The 17349-nt window shown below is 52.9% G+C and overlaps 1 protein-coding gene across 3 annotated transcripts in view; it reads right to left on the bottom strand.

The window, feature by feature from the left end:
- SLC45A1 (solute carrier family 45 member 1) overlaps positions 1–15461 on the bottom strand; it is a 29200-nt gene extending 13739 nt beyond the window's left edge. Inside the window, exons 1-5 of one of the 3 annotated variants that reach the window (XM_017498330.2) lie at positions 15366–15461; positions 7486–7906; positions 6825–6917; positions 5874–6098; positions 606–1333 (exon numbers count right to left, since the gene is read on the bottom strand). In XM_017498330.2, coding sequence (XP_017353819.2) covers positions 606–1333; positions 5874–6098; positions 6825–6917; positions 7486–7882 — 1443 coding nt within the window. In that variant the 5' untranslated portion in view covers positions 7883–7906; positions 15366–15461. Of the gene's footprint in view, positions 1–605; positions 1334–5873; positions 6099–6824; positions 6918–7485; positions 7907–15365 lie in introns of those variants that run through there. The other 2 variants (XM_037727825.1, XM_037727826.1) reach the window with 2 other exon arrangements.
- Positions 15462–17349: the final 1888 nt, after the last annotated feature.

Here is a 17349-nt window from a genome sequence, read left to right as displayed (position 1 = left end):
AAAAAAAAAAAAAAAAGTCACTGTCACTCCCGGCCAGGGTGTTAAACCAGCTGATACCTAACAGATGCCCTGAACTCACCCACTCATTGTGGTCTCAGGCCCAGAACTTGTTTGCCGATGTGCAAGGGAAGACGCAATGTCTCTGAGGCTTGTCTTTTTTTTTTGGAGACAGGGTCTTGCCCTGTCGCCCAGGCTGACTGCAGTGGTACAATCAAGGCTCCCTACAGCTTCAACCTCCTGGGCTCAAGCCATCCTCCTGCCTCAGCCTCCAGAGTAGTTGGGACCACTCATATGCACCACCATGCCCAGCTAATTTTTGTATTTTTAGTAGAGACAGAGTTTCACCATGTTGCCCAGGCTGGTTTCAAAGTCCTGAGCTCAATCGCTCCTCCCACCTCAGCCTCCTAAAGTGCTGGGACTCTGGGTATGAGCCACCACTCCTGGTCTCTAAGGCTTTGCTCTTTAGGCCAAAGCACTTGACAACACCCCCATGATGGCCGGGAACTTCTTCCTGGGTGGACTCTTCCTCTTCGTCATGTACCTGACCAGGGGGACCCCCGTATGCTGCCCTTGATCCTTGCCCCTCCCTCGACGTTTGCTGTTACCTGCTGACTGAAGGTCACGTTCCTTCTCCTGCTGGTTTCGGGACCCCCTCCTCCGGCTGCGTCCGGGATGGCTAAGGTCTGGGGTCTCTTCAGAATCCCTGATGACCTCGGCTTGGAAGTGTCCAAGGAGCCTACCCTCAGAATGTCCCCGTCGGAGCCAGAGGTCAGGGCACACTCTCTGCCCTCCAGAAGTCCACGGTCCTGGCGGTAGAAGCTGTCGGGGACTCGGGGGAAGCTGACGCTGATGGGCGGCCTGGGGACGCTGCCAGGGATGGCCAGGTAGCTGTCGTGGCCACCCGTGAAGCAGTCAATGAGGACGCTGTCTATGTTGGCCGTGCCGAAGGACGAGGCGAACTCGCTGATGCCCGTCAGGGAGCTGTCCCTGCTGATGAAGCTGCCATACTTGGGCGTGAGGGGACTGGGCGGGGAGATGGGGCTGGAGAAGTTGGTGGCCTCGTGCACTGGGAGGGTGTCGCTGGGGCCTTCCTCTGGCAGGACAGGTGGGGAAGGAGGTAGCGGGAGGCTAGGGCTCTTCATAGCTGCCCGCTTCTCGCCCAGTGGTCGCAGTGGCCTCTCGGGAATGCTGACCAGGGTCAGGACGGTGGTGACGCTCAGGGTGACCGCAGTGAAGAGGTAAATGACACGGAGCTGCCCCCCCAGGGCCCTCCCGAAGCCGGTTTTATCCCAGTGGATTCCACCAACCACGTAGCCGAAGCCTCCTCCGAGACCTGGGGGGAGAGATGGGGTGTGAGTTCCCATCTGCCGGAGGAGAAGCCCCAAACGCAGCAGCCCCGTTTCTTAGAAGGATATGAACATAGCCAAGGCCATTCCAGGGACCTGGGCACAGTCTGTCCCACCTAAACCCCAACAAGATGGGATGGGATTCCCAGGGCAGGCCCCTTGGGGACATCCCAGTCCTGTCCTACACGGCCACCTGCAAGGCCCTTCCTGGCAGGACCCCCGGCAGCAGCGCAGTGACCACCTACCTGCCTACAGCCCCTTCCACTTCCTACCTGTTCCACTCCCCATAACCTTTCAAGTCCCTGGAGCAAATGTTGACAGCTGGGTACATCCTCCTTCCGAGGCCCCCTCTAGCTCAGGGCCAACCCCACTGCTCACACACAGACGACTGCACAAGTGCCTGTGGCTGTTTGTCCCGTGCCTGGGACACTATGAGGAGAGTCACCCCTTGTGGGGGCTAGATGGAGCCGACCTCCCCCAACCCTGGCGGGCAGCTCTCTCCGACACCTGAGCCGTTGGCCGACAGCAGAAAAGCAGGGGCCCGATCACTGCTGCTGCTGCTCTGTTCTCACCCCACGCTTCAGGGCACCGGCCAGCCCAGCCCGGCCTTGAAGCATGGCAGGAAACTGTGAGCGATGCCACGGGGGCCCAGCTCACAGCAGTGGGCAGATTTACCTCCGAACGGTGCGGCTTCCTCCAGCCCAGCTCTATGCTTCGATGGTAAGAGCCAGGGAAACCGCAGGGGCACCACCCCAGCCAGCTGCACGTTCACGACACACACTCCATCAGGGATCCGCTGTTTTATCTCATATTATTGTGAGTTCAGCTACATTTGGAGTTAGTCCAGTATTGGGAGGAGAGGAGGGTTCTCTTGGTTTACCGCTGCTGCTGAGGAGGAACCTGCCTGTTACCAGCATGAGATTTTTGGTCTGGGGAAGACTTGACCACATTAGGGGTTTACTTTCCAAATAAGAACTTCTATGGGCAGGCCTGGGCTTCAGACATGCCCAGCTCAGCCTTCGACGCATACCTAAGGACAGCATGACCCCGGATCTAATTATGTCGTGGTTTTACTGTAGAACTTCCTTCATTAGACCCAGATGGGCCTTTTCCTTTCACATGCATGTCCATTTAAAAGCCCCAGTCCTAGGCCAGGCACAGTGGCTCGCGCCTGTAATCCCAGCACTTTGGGAGGACGAGGGGGTGTGGATCACCTGAGGTCAGGAGTTCGAGACCAGCCTGGCCAATATGGTGAAACCCTGCCTCTACTAAAAATACAAAAAAATGTAGTCGGGCTTGGTGGCACGTGCTTGTAATTCCAGCTACTCAGGAGGCTGAGGCAGGAGACTCACTTGAGCCTGGGAGGCGGAGGTTGCAGTGAACTGAGATCACGCCACTGCACTCCAGCTTGGGTGACAAGAGCAAAACTGTCTAAAAAAAGAAAAAAGAAGAAGCCCCAGTCCCGTCCTTCTCTGCCTCTGTTCTTCTAGACTTAGGAGTCTTTCTGCCTCCCCACTACCCCTGGTGCATTTTATTATTCTTGACTTCCCATGCTCACGATCCTGATTACCTTCCCTCCTCCCCTCCTGAAAGATACCATTGCTTAGTCAAGGTCAGATTTCAGATGAACTTTATTAACTAATTTTCTTGAATGATCAAAGTGGTGCCTTCTCACTGACAGGTGTAAGGTAAAAACCGATGTCCCTCTTCCTCTGTACCAAACCCAGCACTCACCCGGCGCCTTTGGAAGTCCCCTTGCCCCCAGCAGCTCACGGGTGGAAACAGAGAGAGAAGTGGTAGCATTTTCCGGGAGCTGCAAGGGAGGCTTGGGGAGGCCAAGTAGTTTGTGTAACATGGAATTTCAGCTCCTGAGCTCCCAGCCACCCGAGACTCAGCCTCTTCATTCAGGCCCTATGTGTGTGTCTCATGAAGACTTTCCCTTTATTTTAATTTTTTTGAGACAGAGTCTCACTCTGTCTCCAGGCTAGAGTGTAGTGGCGTGATCTTGGCTTACTGCAACCTCCGCCTCCCAGGTTCAAGCAATTCTCCTGCCTCAGCCTCCTGAGTAGCTGGGATTACACGGGTATGACACCATGCCCAGCTAACTTTTGTGTTTTTAGTAGAGACGGGATTTCACCATGTTGGCCAGGATGGTCTTGATCGCCTGACCTCGTGATCTGTCCAGGTTGGTCTCCCAAAGTGCTGGGATTGCAGGCATGAGCCACCGCGCCTGGCCCTTTCCCCTTGATTTTTAAACATTGTTTCAATTGATATATGCATGTCTTTTTCAAGACAAGTCAAGTGCAGCAGTGAGAGCTGGAGAAAGAGTAGAGGAAGGAATTCCATCTGTAACTGACTGTGAGAGATCAGTTGAGATAACTCACTACCTTCAGCCCAGCCAACTGCTATTTTATTTGTTATTTTATTTTATTTTTAAAGTCATTTATCTTGAGATGGAGTCTCACTCTGTCGCTCACGCTGGAGTGCAGTGGCTCGATCCTGGCTCACTGCAACCTCCACCTCTTGGGTTCAAGCAATTCTCCTGCCTCAGCCTCCCGAGTAGCTGGGATTACAGGTGCACGCCACATGCCTGGCTAATTTTTGTATTTTTAGTAGAGATGGGGTTTCGCCATGTTGACTAGGCTGGTCTCGAACTCCTGACCTCAAGTGATCCACCTACCTCAGCCTCCCAAAGTGCTGGGATTACACGTGTGAGCCACCACGCCTGGCCCCAATTGCTATTTGAAATGGATTTTTTTCTTCCATTTTATTCTGTGACAAAGCAAATATTTTATATTTAAAAAGCTACATTTATTTATTTATTTATTTTAGAGATGGGGTCTAACTGCTCACCCAGGCTGGTTTCAACCTTCTGAACTCAAGCAATCCTCCCAGCTTTGCCTCCCAACGTGTAGCAATTATAGGCACGAACCACCGCACCCGACCAGTATTGATTTGCAGATAATACCTTCATAACTAAGCATGTACTGAATTCCTGCACTGCTTTGCAGCTAATTCCCTTGAAGTTTTCATACATCCAGCCCCAGAGACAAGCGGGGCTGAATCCTCATTATCTGCATGTTCTGTATTTGTGAACTCACCTCCTTACTACCACTTATTTGTTAAACGCAGAACCAATCCTCCTCACGCTGCTCTCACAATCATTCAAGGATTTGCACAGAACAGCACAACACCTGCACTTTCTAAGGGCGGGTGGTCCAGCTGAGGCCCCGCAGCGCTGAGCTCTGCTTTCTCGTCTCTGCGCTCATACCAAAAACAAGTTTTCTTTTCTTTTCCTTTTTGAGACAAGAGTTTTGCTCTTGTTGCCCAAGTTAGAGTGCAATGGCACAGTCTTGGCTCACTGCAACTTCTGCCTCCCGTATTCAAGTGATTCTCCTGCCTCAGCCTCTTGAGTAGCTGGGATTACAGGCTCCCACCACCATGCCTGGCTAATTTTTTTGTATTTTTAGTAGAGATGGGGTTTCTCCATGTTGGTCAGGCTGGTCTGGAACTCCCAAACTCAGGTGATCCACCTGCTTCGGCCTGCCAAAGGGCTGGGATTATAGGCGTGAGCCACCGCGCCCAGCTGAAACAAGAGTTTTTTGTATGGTCTATTTAGTGTCACCTTTTTTTACATTTTTGCGTTTTCTGTTGGTGTTTCACTGTTTAAATGGCCCCCAAGCTGTCTGATGTTCCCAAGCGTAAGAAGGCCAGACGTGCCTTGCACAGAAAATGTGTGTGACAGTGAAGCTTCGTTCAGGCTTGAGTTGCAGCGCTGTCGGCCGTCAATTCAATGTCAATCAGCCAAAGGCATAGATGAAATAAGGGGTTTCAAACAGAAATGCATACAGCAAGGTTATGTGTTGATGAGTTGATGAAAACATTGTGATTGGAGGCTCACAGGAACCTAACGCTGTAATTTTCCTAGGAGCGGAATTCAGCGTTTGCTAATTCAGTGTTTGTGGTGACTTCGTAGAACATAACAACCTCAAACAATGAGAATCCATGTATATAAACATTTGGATGGCCGAGCCCGGTGTCTCACACCTGTATTCCCAGCACTTTGGGAGGCTGAGGTGGGCAGATCACAAGGTCAGGAGATCGAGACCATCCTGGCTAACATGGTGAAACCCCGTCTCTACTAAAAACACAAAAAAATTAGCCATGGCGTGGTGGCACATGCCTGTAGTCCCAGCTACTCGGGAGGCTAAGGCAGGAGAATTGCTTGAACTCGGGAGGCAGAGGTTGCAGTGAGTTGAGATCGCACCACTGCACTCCAGGCTGGGCTACAGACAGAGACTCCGTCTCAAAAAATAATTGGATTTATAGAACTACAATTGTGTAGACCTATACTTGCTGATGATGTGTCAACAGCATAGGTTAAGGTTGATATGCGTTATGTGAGATATGTGTTTTCAATCAGTGTTTCTCTGTATATTGGAATTCTGCCAGGTTCTTTATCAAATCAGGGAGTGAGGAAGGGCCCTGAAAGCCACACGTCTGAGGCCTGCAGCCCTGCAGACTCACCTGCCAGGAGGGCGTGGATGTTGAGGCCTCGGTCCTGGTCCGCAGGGCTGCACACGTCCATCATGTAGGCGTGGCTGGGGTTGTCCGCTGAGTCGGCACTGAAGTCCATGAGCACCACCCCGCACACGGTCAGCAGCAGGCCCCATTTGTGGTTGCCAGTCACATCGGCCAGGGCGATGCCGATGTCCCGGCCATTCAGCAAAAGCGAAAGGCCCAGCAGTGCCCCTGGACACAGAGACACAAAGTCATGCCAAGGAAACGCAGACCAGCTCTGTCCCCCACAGCTCACGGCTTACGTCTAGAATCTTTAGGACCCAATAATTTTTAGAACTTAAACCCCAAGCAGAGCCCAGTGGAAAAGGCGCCTGCAGACTCGCCACGTGTTTTGCACTTGGATGGGGGTTTTTATTTCATCAAGCAGAGAAGAAATGAGATTAACTTTATCAACTCATTTTTAAAAAATAATCAAAGTGATCTATTCTTACAGTTAACTCAGGCCAGGTTGTGGGACACACCAGTGCGGGGCCCAGAGCTATCTGGGTAACTGCTTTGGTCAACATTCTTTACTTTTCGTGTGTGTGTGAGATGGAGTTTTGCTCTTGTCGCCCAGGCTGGAGTGCGGTGGCGCAATCTCGGCTCACTACAACCTCCACCTCCCAGGTTCAAGTGATTCTCCTGCTTTAGGCCCCCGAGTATCTGGGATTACAGGTATTCGCCACCATACCCAGCTAATTTTGTATCTTTAGTAGAGACGGGGTTTCTCCATGTTACGCTGGTCTCAAACTCCTGACCTCAGGTGATCCACCTGCCTCAGCCTCCCCAAGTGCTGGGATTACAGGTGTGAGCCACCACGCCTGGCCTGGTCAACATTCTTTTAAATGTTCCTAAAAGGAAGCAGTTGGGACCTTTTTATTTTCCTCTCCATTTTATTTCCATGCCAAAACAACAGACCTATAGCCAGGACAAGAATGAAAGGGCGTCTCCTTCCAAACCTTGAGGTACACCGGTCACTCCAAGCACCCAACAGAGGCTGCAGTAGGAATCCTGAAACAGAGCAGGCCAGCGGTCATTGCCAGGGTCCCCATGGCGCATGGGGACATTGAATCAGCCTCCATATTCCTGAAGTGGCAGCTCTCAAACGCCCCCAGTGCATCAAAAGAATAAGACGACAAAGTCAGCGACAAAACCCTGAACTCGAAAACCGAAGCTGAGCAGACTCTTGGAATCGCTCGGTGTCTCCTTAAATCCTCCACTTTCGACCCTAAGGCCCTAAGCGGCCACAGCTTTCCTTGGGAATCCAAGAAATTTCCGGAACTCCTAGGCCCACAGGACACCAGCATCATGGCTTGGATCCTCCGATGAGGAGAGCCTGGCATGAGACGGTGCCAGCCCCCGGGGGCTGCTAAGTCCCTGCTTGATTGTCTGGTTTCGATGAGAAACTTAAAATCTGGGATATGACCGGCCCTCCCTGTGTTCCCCACAGCCCCAGACTAATCAGGGGAACTTAACTCCTGATCCTCCCTGGTCCTATTAGGACACTCAAGCTGCTGCAATGAGCTTCCAGAGGTTTCCAGAGGCCCTCCACCATCATCAGGGTGGAGCTGGGGCTCACCGAGGATAGGGCTGATGAACCACACCAGGCTGTAGAGCTGGTCGGGCAGGCCCATCTGCAGGAGCACCGGGGTCACGTACGCGGTCTCCATGGCGTAGCTGAACTCGATGCCGAAGAGGATGCAGCCGTTGAAGAGCAGCTCCCGGAAGGACCTCTGGGGGTGCAGGTCCCCGAAGTCCACCAGCTCAAGCGGGCACGGGGTGTTGGGGGGTGGGGGTGGGGAGGGCCGAACGCACTTCCTCCTCTTGGGGTGTCGTTTGAAGTTGTTGGCCCGGTGACTGAGGTGTCGCGTCACAGACCCCGAGTAGCCTGTGACCTGGGACCTCCAGAAGTCCTGTGGGGCCACGCTGGGGAAGAGGGCGTCTCCCGGCGGGGTGCTGCTGGCTGCGGGGATCATCGTGGGGAGGGCTGGTGGGCGTCCCTGCGAGGAAAGCCCCGGTGGCCACAGTTACTTTCTCCGGGACAGTCCTCCCCCGGCTCTAGGCAGCCCTCACCCTTTTCCGTGGGAACACGTGAGTGCAGAATTTACAGCCAAACACCGGCCCCCAAAGCAGAGCCCACTGCTCATGGGTGATGCTCTGGGCCTCTGCCCATCTGCAGTTCCTCTGCCCCGGGAGGCCAAAGCCCAGCGCCTTCCCTACTGAGAGAGAGGACCCCGCCCTGCAGGTCCCCACCCCAAACTCAAGGGGACCGTCTCCCAGACAGAGGCTTGGTCAGGACTGTCCTGAGGAAGTGAGTGCCTCTCAGCTCCTCTCAGGCCTCCAAGGACACCAGGCTATTTTAGGACCTGCGGCCCATTTTCAGGGCTAATTTTGCCCATCCCTGAAAGTCTCAGGGGATCAGAGAGGACGAGAGACCCGGCATTGCTAGGAACCACCCCCAGCACCCTGAGTGCTCCCTCGTGGTTGACAGACAGCTCCTGTGTCACTAGATAGAGTCACAGCCAGCCCCCTCCCCTTCCTAAAGCTTATGTTCCTCCTTCGTGGCAGGCCAGGGGATCCTCCCCTAAGGCAGCTGAATGGGCTTAACATGAGCCCCTTCTCTTCAGTACCCACTGACGAGTGAGTTTTAGTCCAGTCGGGAGAACTGAGACTTTGACAGTGTTCGAAAATGCTCTCTTTAAAGAAATAAGCCAAACTCTGGAATCCTGTAGTCACAGACAACACGGGAATGCAGAGGGACAGAACCAGGGAGAGCTGAAAAACAGATCCCCACTCCCCAGCTTCAACTTACTTTTTAAGCATTTTCACAATGTCTATGACCTAGGTAGGGAATGAGCAAGTTCAAGACCTTCACAGATAGACATCCCTCTATTCCCCTCCTCTCCTGTACTCTGCCCCACTGGGGTTTGCAATCTGTACCACTTAGGCACCAGCTCCAAAGCCTCCAACTGTTTTTCACTGCTTTGAAATTAACCTAGATTGTTATTATTATTGAGACAGAGTCTTGCTCTGTCACCCCGGCTGGAGTGCAGTGGTGCGATCTCAGCTCACTGCAACCTCTGCCTCCTAGTTTCAAGCGATTCTCCTGCCTCAGTCTCTGAGTAGCTGGGATTACAGGTGCCTGCCACCACGCCCAGCTAATTTTTTGTATTTTTAGTAGAGACAGGGTTTCACCATGTTGGCCAGGCTGGTCTCGAACTCCTGACCTCCTGATTACCAGCCTCAGCCTCCCAAAGTGCTGGGATTACAGACTTGAGCCACCACGCCTGGCAATCTAGATTATTAATATTAATAGAATGGATTCTAGTATGTTAGCGTGTGTGTTTTAGCCAATGTCCACTTTTCTAAACACAGGGAGAGGAAAACTGCTCAGATCAGAGGGAAATAAACAGATACCAAAATAACAGAGGGAGTCTTCAGGATTCTCTCAGACACAGCCCACCCCACCCACTCCACAAAAAAGCAACAGAATAAATTCCCTTTGAAGTCCTTCCTGAGACATAGGCCCCAAAATTGGGACAACTTTCCCAACATTGATTTCTGATGATGACACTTGTCATTGACCAAGATAAATATCATAGACTTTCTCTCAAAATTAGTTTTAAGCTTCAGAAGTGAGGCTCTTTCTGACATTAACTTATACCACTTTCCATCACACTATCACTAGACGATAAATTATTTATAGATCACTCTGAAATTCCTGACTCCAGATTTGTATCCAAAAATTCTTCCACCCCTCTTCCCACTCAGAGATTGTCTTTCTTCTCTTTGGAAGGCACTGATGGTGAAAATGATTGGATTTAGAGACATTCCAGTAGGATGAAGAACAAACCCACCCATCCACCCACCCACTCACTCATCCATGTACCTATCAACTCACCCACTTACCTATCCATCCACCCATCCATCTACCCACCCACTCACCCATCCACCCACCCACCCATCCATCAACCCACTCATCCATCCACCCACTCATCTATCCATCTATCCATTTATCCACCCACTCACCCATCTATCCACTCATCCACCCATCCACTCGCTCAGCCATGTATCCATCCATGTATCCATCCACTCACCCACCCATCCATCCATGCACCTATCGACCCACCCACCCATTCATCCATGCATTCATCCACCCACCCACTCACCCATGCATTCATCCACCCACCCACTCACCCATCCATCCACCCACCCACTCATCCATCCATCCATCCATCCATCCACTCACTCACCCATCCATCCACCCACCCATCCATCCACTCACTCATCCATCCATCCATCCATCCAGCCATCCATCCATCCACTCACCCACCTATTCACTCCTCCACTTGCTCAGCCATCCATGTATCCACTTACCCACCCATTCACCCATCCATCCATCCGTCTGCCCACCCACCCACTCTCCCATCCACCCACCCATCCACCCATCCATTCATCCATTCACCCATCCGTCCACTCACCCACCTATCCACTCACTCATCCATCCATCCACTCATCCACCTATCCACTCCTCCACTTGCCCAGCCATCCATGTATCCACTTACCCACCCATTCACCCATCCATCCATGCATCCATCCAGCCACCATCCATCCATCCATCCATCCACCCACACATCCACCCATCCATTCATCCATCCATCCACTCACCCACCTATCCACTCACCCACTCATTCGCTTGCCCAGCCATCCATGTATCCATCGACCCACCCAGCCATCCTTCCATGCGTCCATTCACCCACCCACCCACCCACCCATCCATCCACTCACTCACTCATCCATCCATCCATCCATCCATCCACTCACCCACCTATCCACTCATCCACCCATCCACTCGCCCAGCCATCCATGTATCCATCCACTCACCTACCCATCCATCCATCCACCCACCCACCCACCCGTCCATCCATGCACCTATCGACCTACCCATCCATTCATCCATGCATCTATCCACCCACCCACTCACCCATCCATCCACCTTCTCCATCCATCCATCCACCTTCTCCATCCATCCATCCACCCACCCACTCACCCATCCACCCACCCACCCATCCATCCATGCACCTATCGACCCACCTATCCATTCATCCATGCATCCATCTACCCACCCACTCACCCATCCATCCATCCATCCTTCCATCCACCATCCATCCATCCACTCACCCACCTATCCACGCATCCACCCATCCACTTGCCCACCCATCGATGTATCCATTTTCCCACCCATTCACCTATCCACCCACCCATCCATTCACCTATTCTTCCACTCAGTCATCTGCCCATCCATCCTTCCACACATCCTCTCTTCCATTCATCTATTCATCTGTCTATCCAAACAAGCATCTGCACATCCACCTGCTTATTTTCCACCCACTCCTCTATCCATCCTTCCATTCACCCATCTACCTACCCACCCTTCCAAACATGCACTCATCCACCCACCCAGCTACCCAGCCTCCAATTCAGCTGAGTATTGAGTACCAAGACACTGAGGTAATAGAGACAAAAGAAAGACACCATTCTTGCCCTTGAGTTAGGTGAAAAAGTGAGGAAAGACCCTTCCTGGTTGGTGGAATCATTGGGTAAAAGAGATATGAGTAACAGTCGTCGGACACAGTGGGGGCAGGGTGAGAGATGAGGTCCTCAGAAAGGTCTTAGCTAATCATGGGGGGCCTGGAAGCCTTGTTAAGAGGTGGATTTTATTCCAAGGTGACAGGGAGTGACACAGCAGAGACGGTCTCCTGCCAGTTCTATAAATGACTTGTCCTGTGGCCTTGGAAAATACCATGCTTTCCCATAGGAAGAGAACAGATGAACCTAAGAACTATGTAGACAAGTAATACTTCGATGAATAGAATTCATCGATGAGGAGTAAATCAAGATTAACATGTTTAAAAAGCTAAGCTTATGTATGTTCCTCACTGGCCTAGCTCAAGCACTTCTGCATGGTAAAATCTGCTGATTGGCGAGTCTTCCTTCCAAAAACCCAAGTAGGAGTTAGTATCTCCTGGAGCTTCATTCATTGAAAGCACAGAAACAGAGCACCAGTTCCAGCACCGTGTAAGACAGTCTCCTTCAGAGTCAGAGGTGAGACCCCACACAGGTGACATGGAGAGTTGGATTGGACTCTACCTGAAGGTCACAGTCCCATGTTTGTCCCAGTGGCCAAGTCCCTTTCTGTCCCTCTGCCCAGCCTCTCCCCACCTTCAGGCACACAGGGATATCTCCTGCTCTTTCTAAGCAGCATTTTAACCCATAATGTGAATTTAAATGCATTAGAAACCTTCTCTTTAAATTTGGAATGAGCCAGGTGTGGTGGCTCACGCCTGGAGTCCCAGCACTCCGGGAGGCTGAGGAGGGCAGATCACAAGGTCAAGAGATTGAGACCATCCTGGCCAACATGGTGAAACCCCATCTCTATTAAAAATACAAAAATTAGCCAAGTGTTGTGGTGCATACCTATAGTCCCAGCCACTCGGGAGGCTGAGGCAGGAAAGTTGCTTGAGCTCGGGGGATGGAGGTTGCAGTGAGCCAAGATCGTGCCACCTGGTGACAGAGTGAGACTCCATCTCAAAATAAATAAACAAATAAATAAATTTGGAATGAAGAACTGTGACCCAGTTTGAAAAAATTTCAGCTTTAAACAGCATATGGAAGAGAGAGAGTGTGTGTGTATGTTTCTGTGTGTAGAGAGAGAAAAAGAGAGAAAGAAACAGACAGAGAGAGAGACAGACAGACAGACAGAGTCTCCCTCCGTCTAGCCCAGGCTGGAGTGCAGCCATCATGGCTCAGTGCAGCCTCCACCTCCCTGAGAGGTCAGGTGATCCTCTCATCTCAGCCTACCAAATAGCTGGAACTACAGGTGCACCTCACCACACCAGGCTAATTTTTGTATTTTTGTATTTTTTTTGTAGAGATTGGGTTTTGCCATGTTGCCCAGGCTGGTCTCAAACTCCTGGGCTCAAGCAATCCACCTGCATTGGCTTCCCGAAGTGTTAGAATTACAGGTGTGAGCCACCGCACGTAGCCCCTGAGCTGTATTTTTGAAAAGAGGAGCTTCTTAGATCTTATTTAAAGTGGACTATGTAGTGGGACAGCTCTCCCATCACCTCCGCCAGCCCCACTGCAGCCTGTCCTGGCAGAAGTGAGGGCCTCACACATCAATGAACTTCTTTCTAGTATCGGAACCAGAATTAAACCTAGTTTAATCCTGGCTCGGAAAAAGTCTTTACTAAGGATTCATCTTCAAATCTGGGGATGAGCACTATCATTTTTATTAAAACTACATTTAGTAAAAGCTGTTCACAAATGTTTATTCTAAGAAGAATTTTATTTATTTATTTAATTTACTTATTTATTTATTTGAGACAGAGTTTCACTCGTTACCCAGGCTGGAGTGCAATGGCACAGTCTCGACTCACTGCAACCTCTGCCCCACAGGTTCAAGTGATTCTCCTGCCTCAGCCTTCCCAGTAGCTGGGATTATAGACATCTGCTACCACGCCCAGCTAATTTTGTATTTTTAGTAGAGACAGTTTTCTCCATGTTGGTCAGGCTGGTCTTGAACTCCCGACCTCAGGTGATCTGCCTGCCTTAGCCTCCCAAAGTGCTGGGATTACAGATGTGAGCCACTGTGCCCAGCCTCAAAAATTAATTTCTAAAATTCTTCTGGCTGGGAGTGGAGGTCGAGGCGGGTGGCTTACCTGAGATCAGGAGTTTGAGACCAGCCTGGCCAACATGGAGAAACCCCGTCTCTTTTAAAAATATAAAAATTATCTGGGTATGGTGGCACATACCTGTAATCCCAGCTACTCAGGAGGCTGAGGCAGGAGAATCACCTGAATCTGGGAGGCAGAGGCTGCACTGAGCCTAGATTGTGCCACTGCACTCCAGCCTGGGTGACAGAGCAAGACTCTGTTTAATAAAAAAAAAAAAATTCATTTTTGAATGTTCCCATAAAAATGGGTGAGAGTGGAGTTTAAGATCGTGAAATCTAATTTTAATACACAAATACAAACATTCACCAGACTGTCTTTACGGCACCATCTGACCATTTTTTCAGTCAAAAGGAAATGCACTCATCTCTCTGGACCCCCCAAAGGTTATACAGGGGCCCACTGTGCTTCCAGAGTACACAGGCTGTTTAAAGTAACAGATCCCTCAAACTGTATTATGGGAAGTTTAAGTGAGAAATGATTAATAAAAGTAATCATGTTCATGTAGTTTGAATGCTTACAACGATTCTACTATGAGTGGAAACGATTTCCTCATTTCTTTCTTCTCTTTATGAAAATGGGCTCCCACCCATTTTCACCTGGGGCCACCTCCCTTCCTCACACTTATTTACTTGTTATTGATTTGAGATGGAGTCTTACTCTATCGCCCAGGCTGGAGTGCCGTGGCACGATCTCAGCTCACTGCAACCTCCACCTCCCAAGCAATTATCCTGCCTCGACCTCCCAAGTAGCTGGGATTACAGGTGCCCACCACCACGCCCGGCTAATTTTGTATTTTTAGTAGAGATGGGGATTCGCCATGTTTTCTAGGCTGGCCTCGAACTCCTGACCTCAGGTGATCCACCTGACTGGGCCTCCCAAAGTACTGGGATTACAGCCATGAGCCACCGTGCCGGCCCCTCATGCTTCTTTCCACCGACCCTCAAAATTCTTCAGGGAGGTCCTCCCGGACCAGGAAGGGGCTCTAGGGACTTGGGAGAGTGCCTGGAATAGGCTAGTTTCTGAATCGTGGCCGTTCCCCACTTTCCATCTCTGGCAGCTTGACCGCTACTCCATGGCCACCTTTACCCTAAAACCCAGGCCAGGTGCAGTCTGAATTTGGCTGTCCTCCGCCCCTAACTCTGCTTCTCTAGAAGAGCTGAGAAGCATGCACGGCGGTAACTCTAGAAATAATTTCAGAAGTTGCTTGTTGTCGAGGACAGAAGGAGCTGACCGGCTTCCACCTCAGCGCATTCCCCTTGGCGCTGACTCGGGAAAGGAGAGCCCTGGGTGGCCTCGCTGAGTAACCCTGGGATGCTGAGGGCGCTGCCAGGGCCCTGGTCAGGGAGAGGGGTCAGCTCCACGCAGAAGGTGAGCCGGAAGCGGATGACACCTGCCCAGGTGACCAGGGACCAGGCCTCGGGCTCGAGGAGCGCACCCCGTGCCAGGGCTGAGGCCAGGGTCTCCTCCCCTCGCCAGCAAGGACCAGAGCACCTGCCACCTGGCCGGCACCCAACCCCCAGGCCCGAGGCTCCTGCCCTCGGAGGGGCGAGACGGGGGGCTCCGTGGACTCTGCCATTCACGAGACTTCCACGAGGAACAAAGGTCTCCGTGCCGGCCTCGGGTCCCGAACCCGGCGCCCTGACTACCCCGGGGCCCAGGGCGCGGCGCTCCGGCAGGCACCGGGCCGGGGAGCGGGCGGAGGGCGCGGGGGAGACGGCGGTACCTGTGGGTGGAGACGGCGGGCATCCCTGTCCCCGCTGGCTGCTGCCTGCCCGGCCGCGGTCCCCGCTGCTGCAGCATCACCCGGGGCGGGGCGCTGACGTCACGGCCGCAGCCTCCGCATCCGCGCCGGCCCCGAGCCTTAAAGCGGCGCCGCGCCCGGGGCCTCGCGGCGGGAGGGGAGCCCGAGCCCGCCGCCCTCCCTGGCCCTTCCCGCTGGGGACCCGACCCGGGGCTTCGCGCACGACGGCGCGGTCTCCGGGACCCGCCAGTATCCCAGGGGAGAACGGCCCGCTGGCCGCACCGTTCTCCCTGATTTCTTCTGATTCTAAAAGAAGTGAATGCATTTTGGTGTCTTCAGGTATAAATAGACGCCCATGTGTTCGCCATTCGCGGATGCCGCAGTGCGTGCGCTAAGCCTGTGCCCACGTGCGCAGCCGAGGAGCCGGGCCGGCGGGAGGCCTCGCGACTCTGGCGCTGTCCAAGGCGCTGGGGATGCGGCAGGGAACCAGGCAACGTTCGCGGCTCCGGGAAGGGACATTTTATTTATTTATTATTTATTTCCTTTTTTAAAATACAGAGAGACTTGCACTTGAGGAGCCCTCAACCCTCCCAATGGGGTGGAGTCTGCCGCTGTAGACTTTTTTCTCCTCAAGTGCAAAATAGGGGTCTCCCTATGTTGCCCAGGCTGGTCTCCACTCCTGGGCTCAAGTGATTCTTCTGCCTCGGCCTCCCAAAGTACAGCCGTGAGCCACCGCACAGGCTGCATGACATTTGAGAGAGACACATATACATTACACAAGACATAAATTGTATGTTGGAAGACGGACACGCCCTAAAGAAGGGGTTAGGGAGTGTGGGGCTGGGGAGGGGCTGGCCTTGCAGGCTTCCATCAGATTGTTGGGAGCCCTCACCTCACAGGTGACATTAGAAGAAGGACTTGAGGAGCAGGCCGGTCGCAGTGGCTCACGCCTGTAATTCTTACTCTCTGGCAGGCCAAGGCGGGCAGATCACCTGATGTCAGGAGTTCGAGACCAGCCTCGCCAACATGGAGAAACCCGTCTCTACTTAAAACACAAAAGTTAGCCAGGCATGGTGGTGGGTGCCTGTAATCCCAGCTACTCGAGAGTCTGAGGCAGGAGAATCTCTTGAATCGGGAGGCAGGGGTTGCAGTGAGCTGAGGCGGTGCCACAGCACTCCAGCCTGGGCCACAGAGTGAGACTCCATCTCAAAAAGAAAAGGAGGATTTGAGGAGCTAAAGGGGCCAGCCAGGCTGCCGTGAGGGGAAAGTCACGCCAGGCACTGGGAAGGGCCAGTGCGAAGGCCAGGGGAGGGGGCAGAAGTGAACTGGGCAGAGTCAAATCATTACGGATCAAATGATCATGCAGCCAAGAGTGGAATTCCAACCCCGGTGAGGTGTCACAGAGCGGGCACGGGCCCTGTGGAAATCTACAGCGGCAGACTCCACCCCATTGGGAGGGTTGAGGGCTCCTCAAGTGCACTAGCAGAACAGCATTTCCCATGCAGGGGGCTGGGGGCTCAGCACCGGCAGAGCTTGGGGAGGGGAGAGGCCCTGGAGGCACACAGCAAAAGAAGTGGAGGGGCAGGATCAGAGGCCTGGGAAGGAGGTGGAGTGGGGAGGATTCAGGGGCCTGGGGAGGAAGTGGAGGGGGCAGAATGCAGAGGCCTGGGAAGGAAGTGGAGGGGGAGGATGCAGGGGCCTGGGGAGGAAGTGGAGGGGGAGAATGCAGGGGCCTGGGGAGGAAGTGGAGGGGGAGGATACAGGGGCCTGGGGAGGGAGTGGAGGGGGAGGATACAGGGGCCTGGGGAGAAAGTGGAGGGGGAGGATGCAGAGCCCTGGGGAGGAAGTGGAGGGGGAGGATGCAGGGGCCTGGGGAGGAAGTGGAGGGGGAGGATACAGGGGCCTGGGGAGGAAGTGGAGGGGGAGGATACAGGGGCCTGGGGAGGAAGTGGAGGGGGAGGATGCA

Source organism: Cebus imitator, unplaced genomic scaffold (genome assembly GCF_001604975.1).
Source record: "Cebus imitator isolate Cc_AM_T3 unplaced genomic scaffold, Cebus_imitator-1.0 Scaffold240, whole genome shotgun sequence".
Taxonomy (NCBI): Eukaryota; Metazoa; Chordata; class Mammalia; order Primates; family Cebidae; genus Cebus; species Cebus imitator.
Note: the sequence above shows the minus strand (reverse complement) of the source record. Positions and strands in the feature narration are given on the sequence as shown.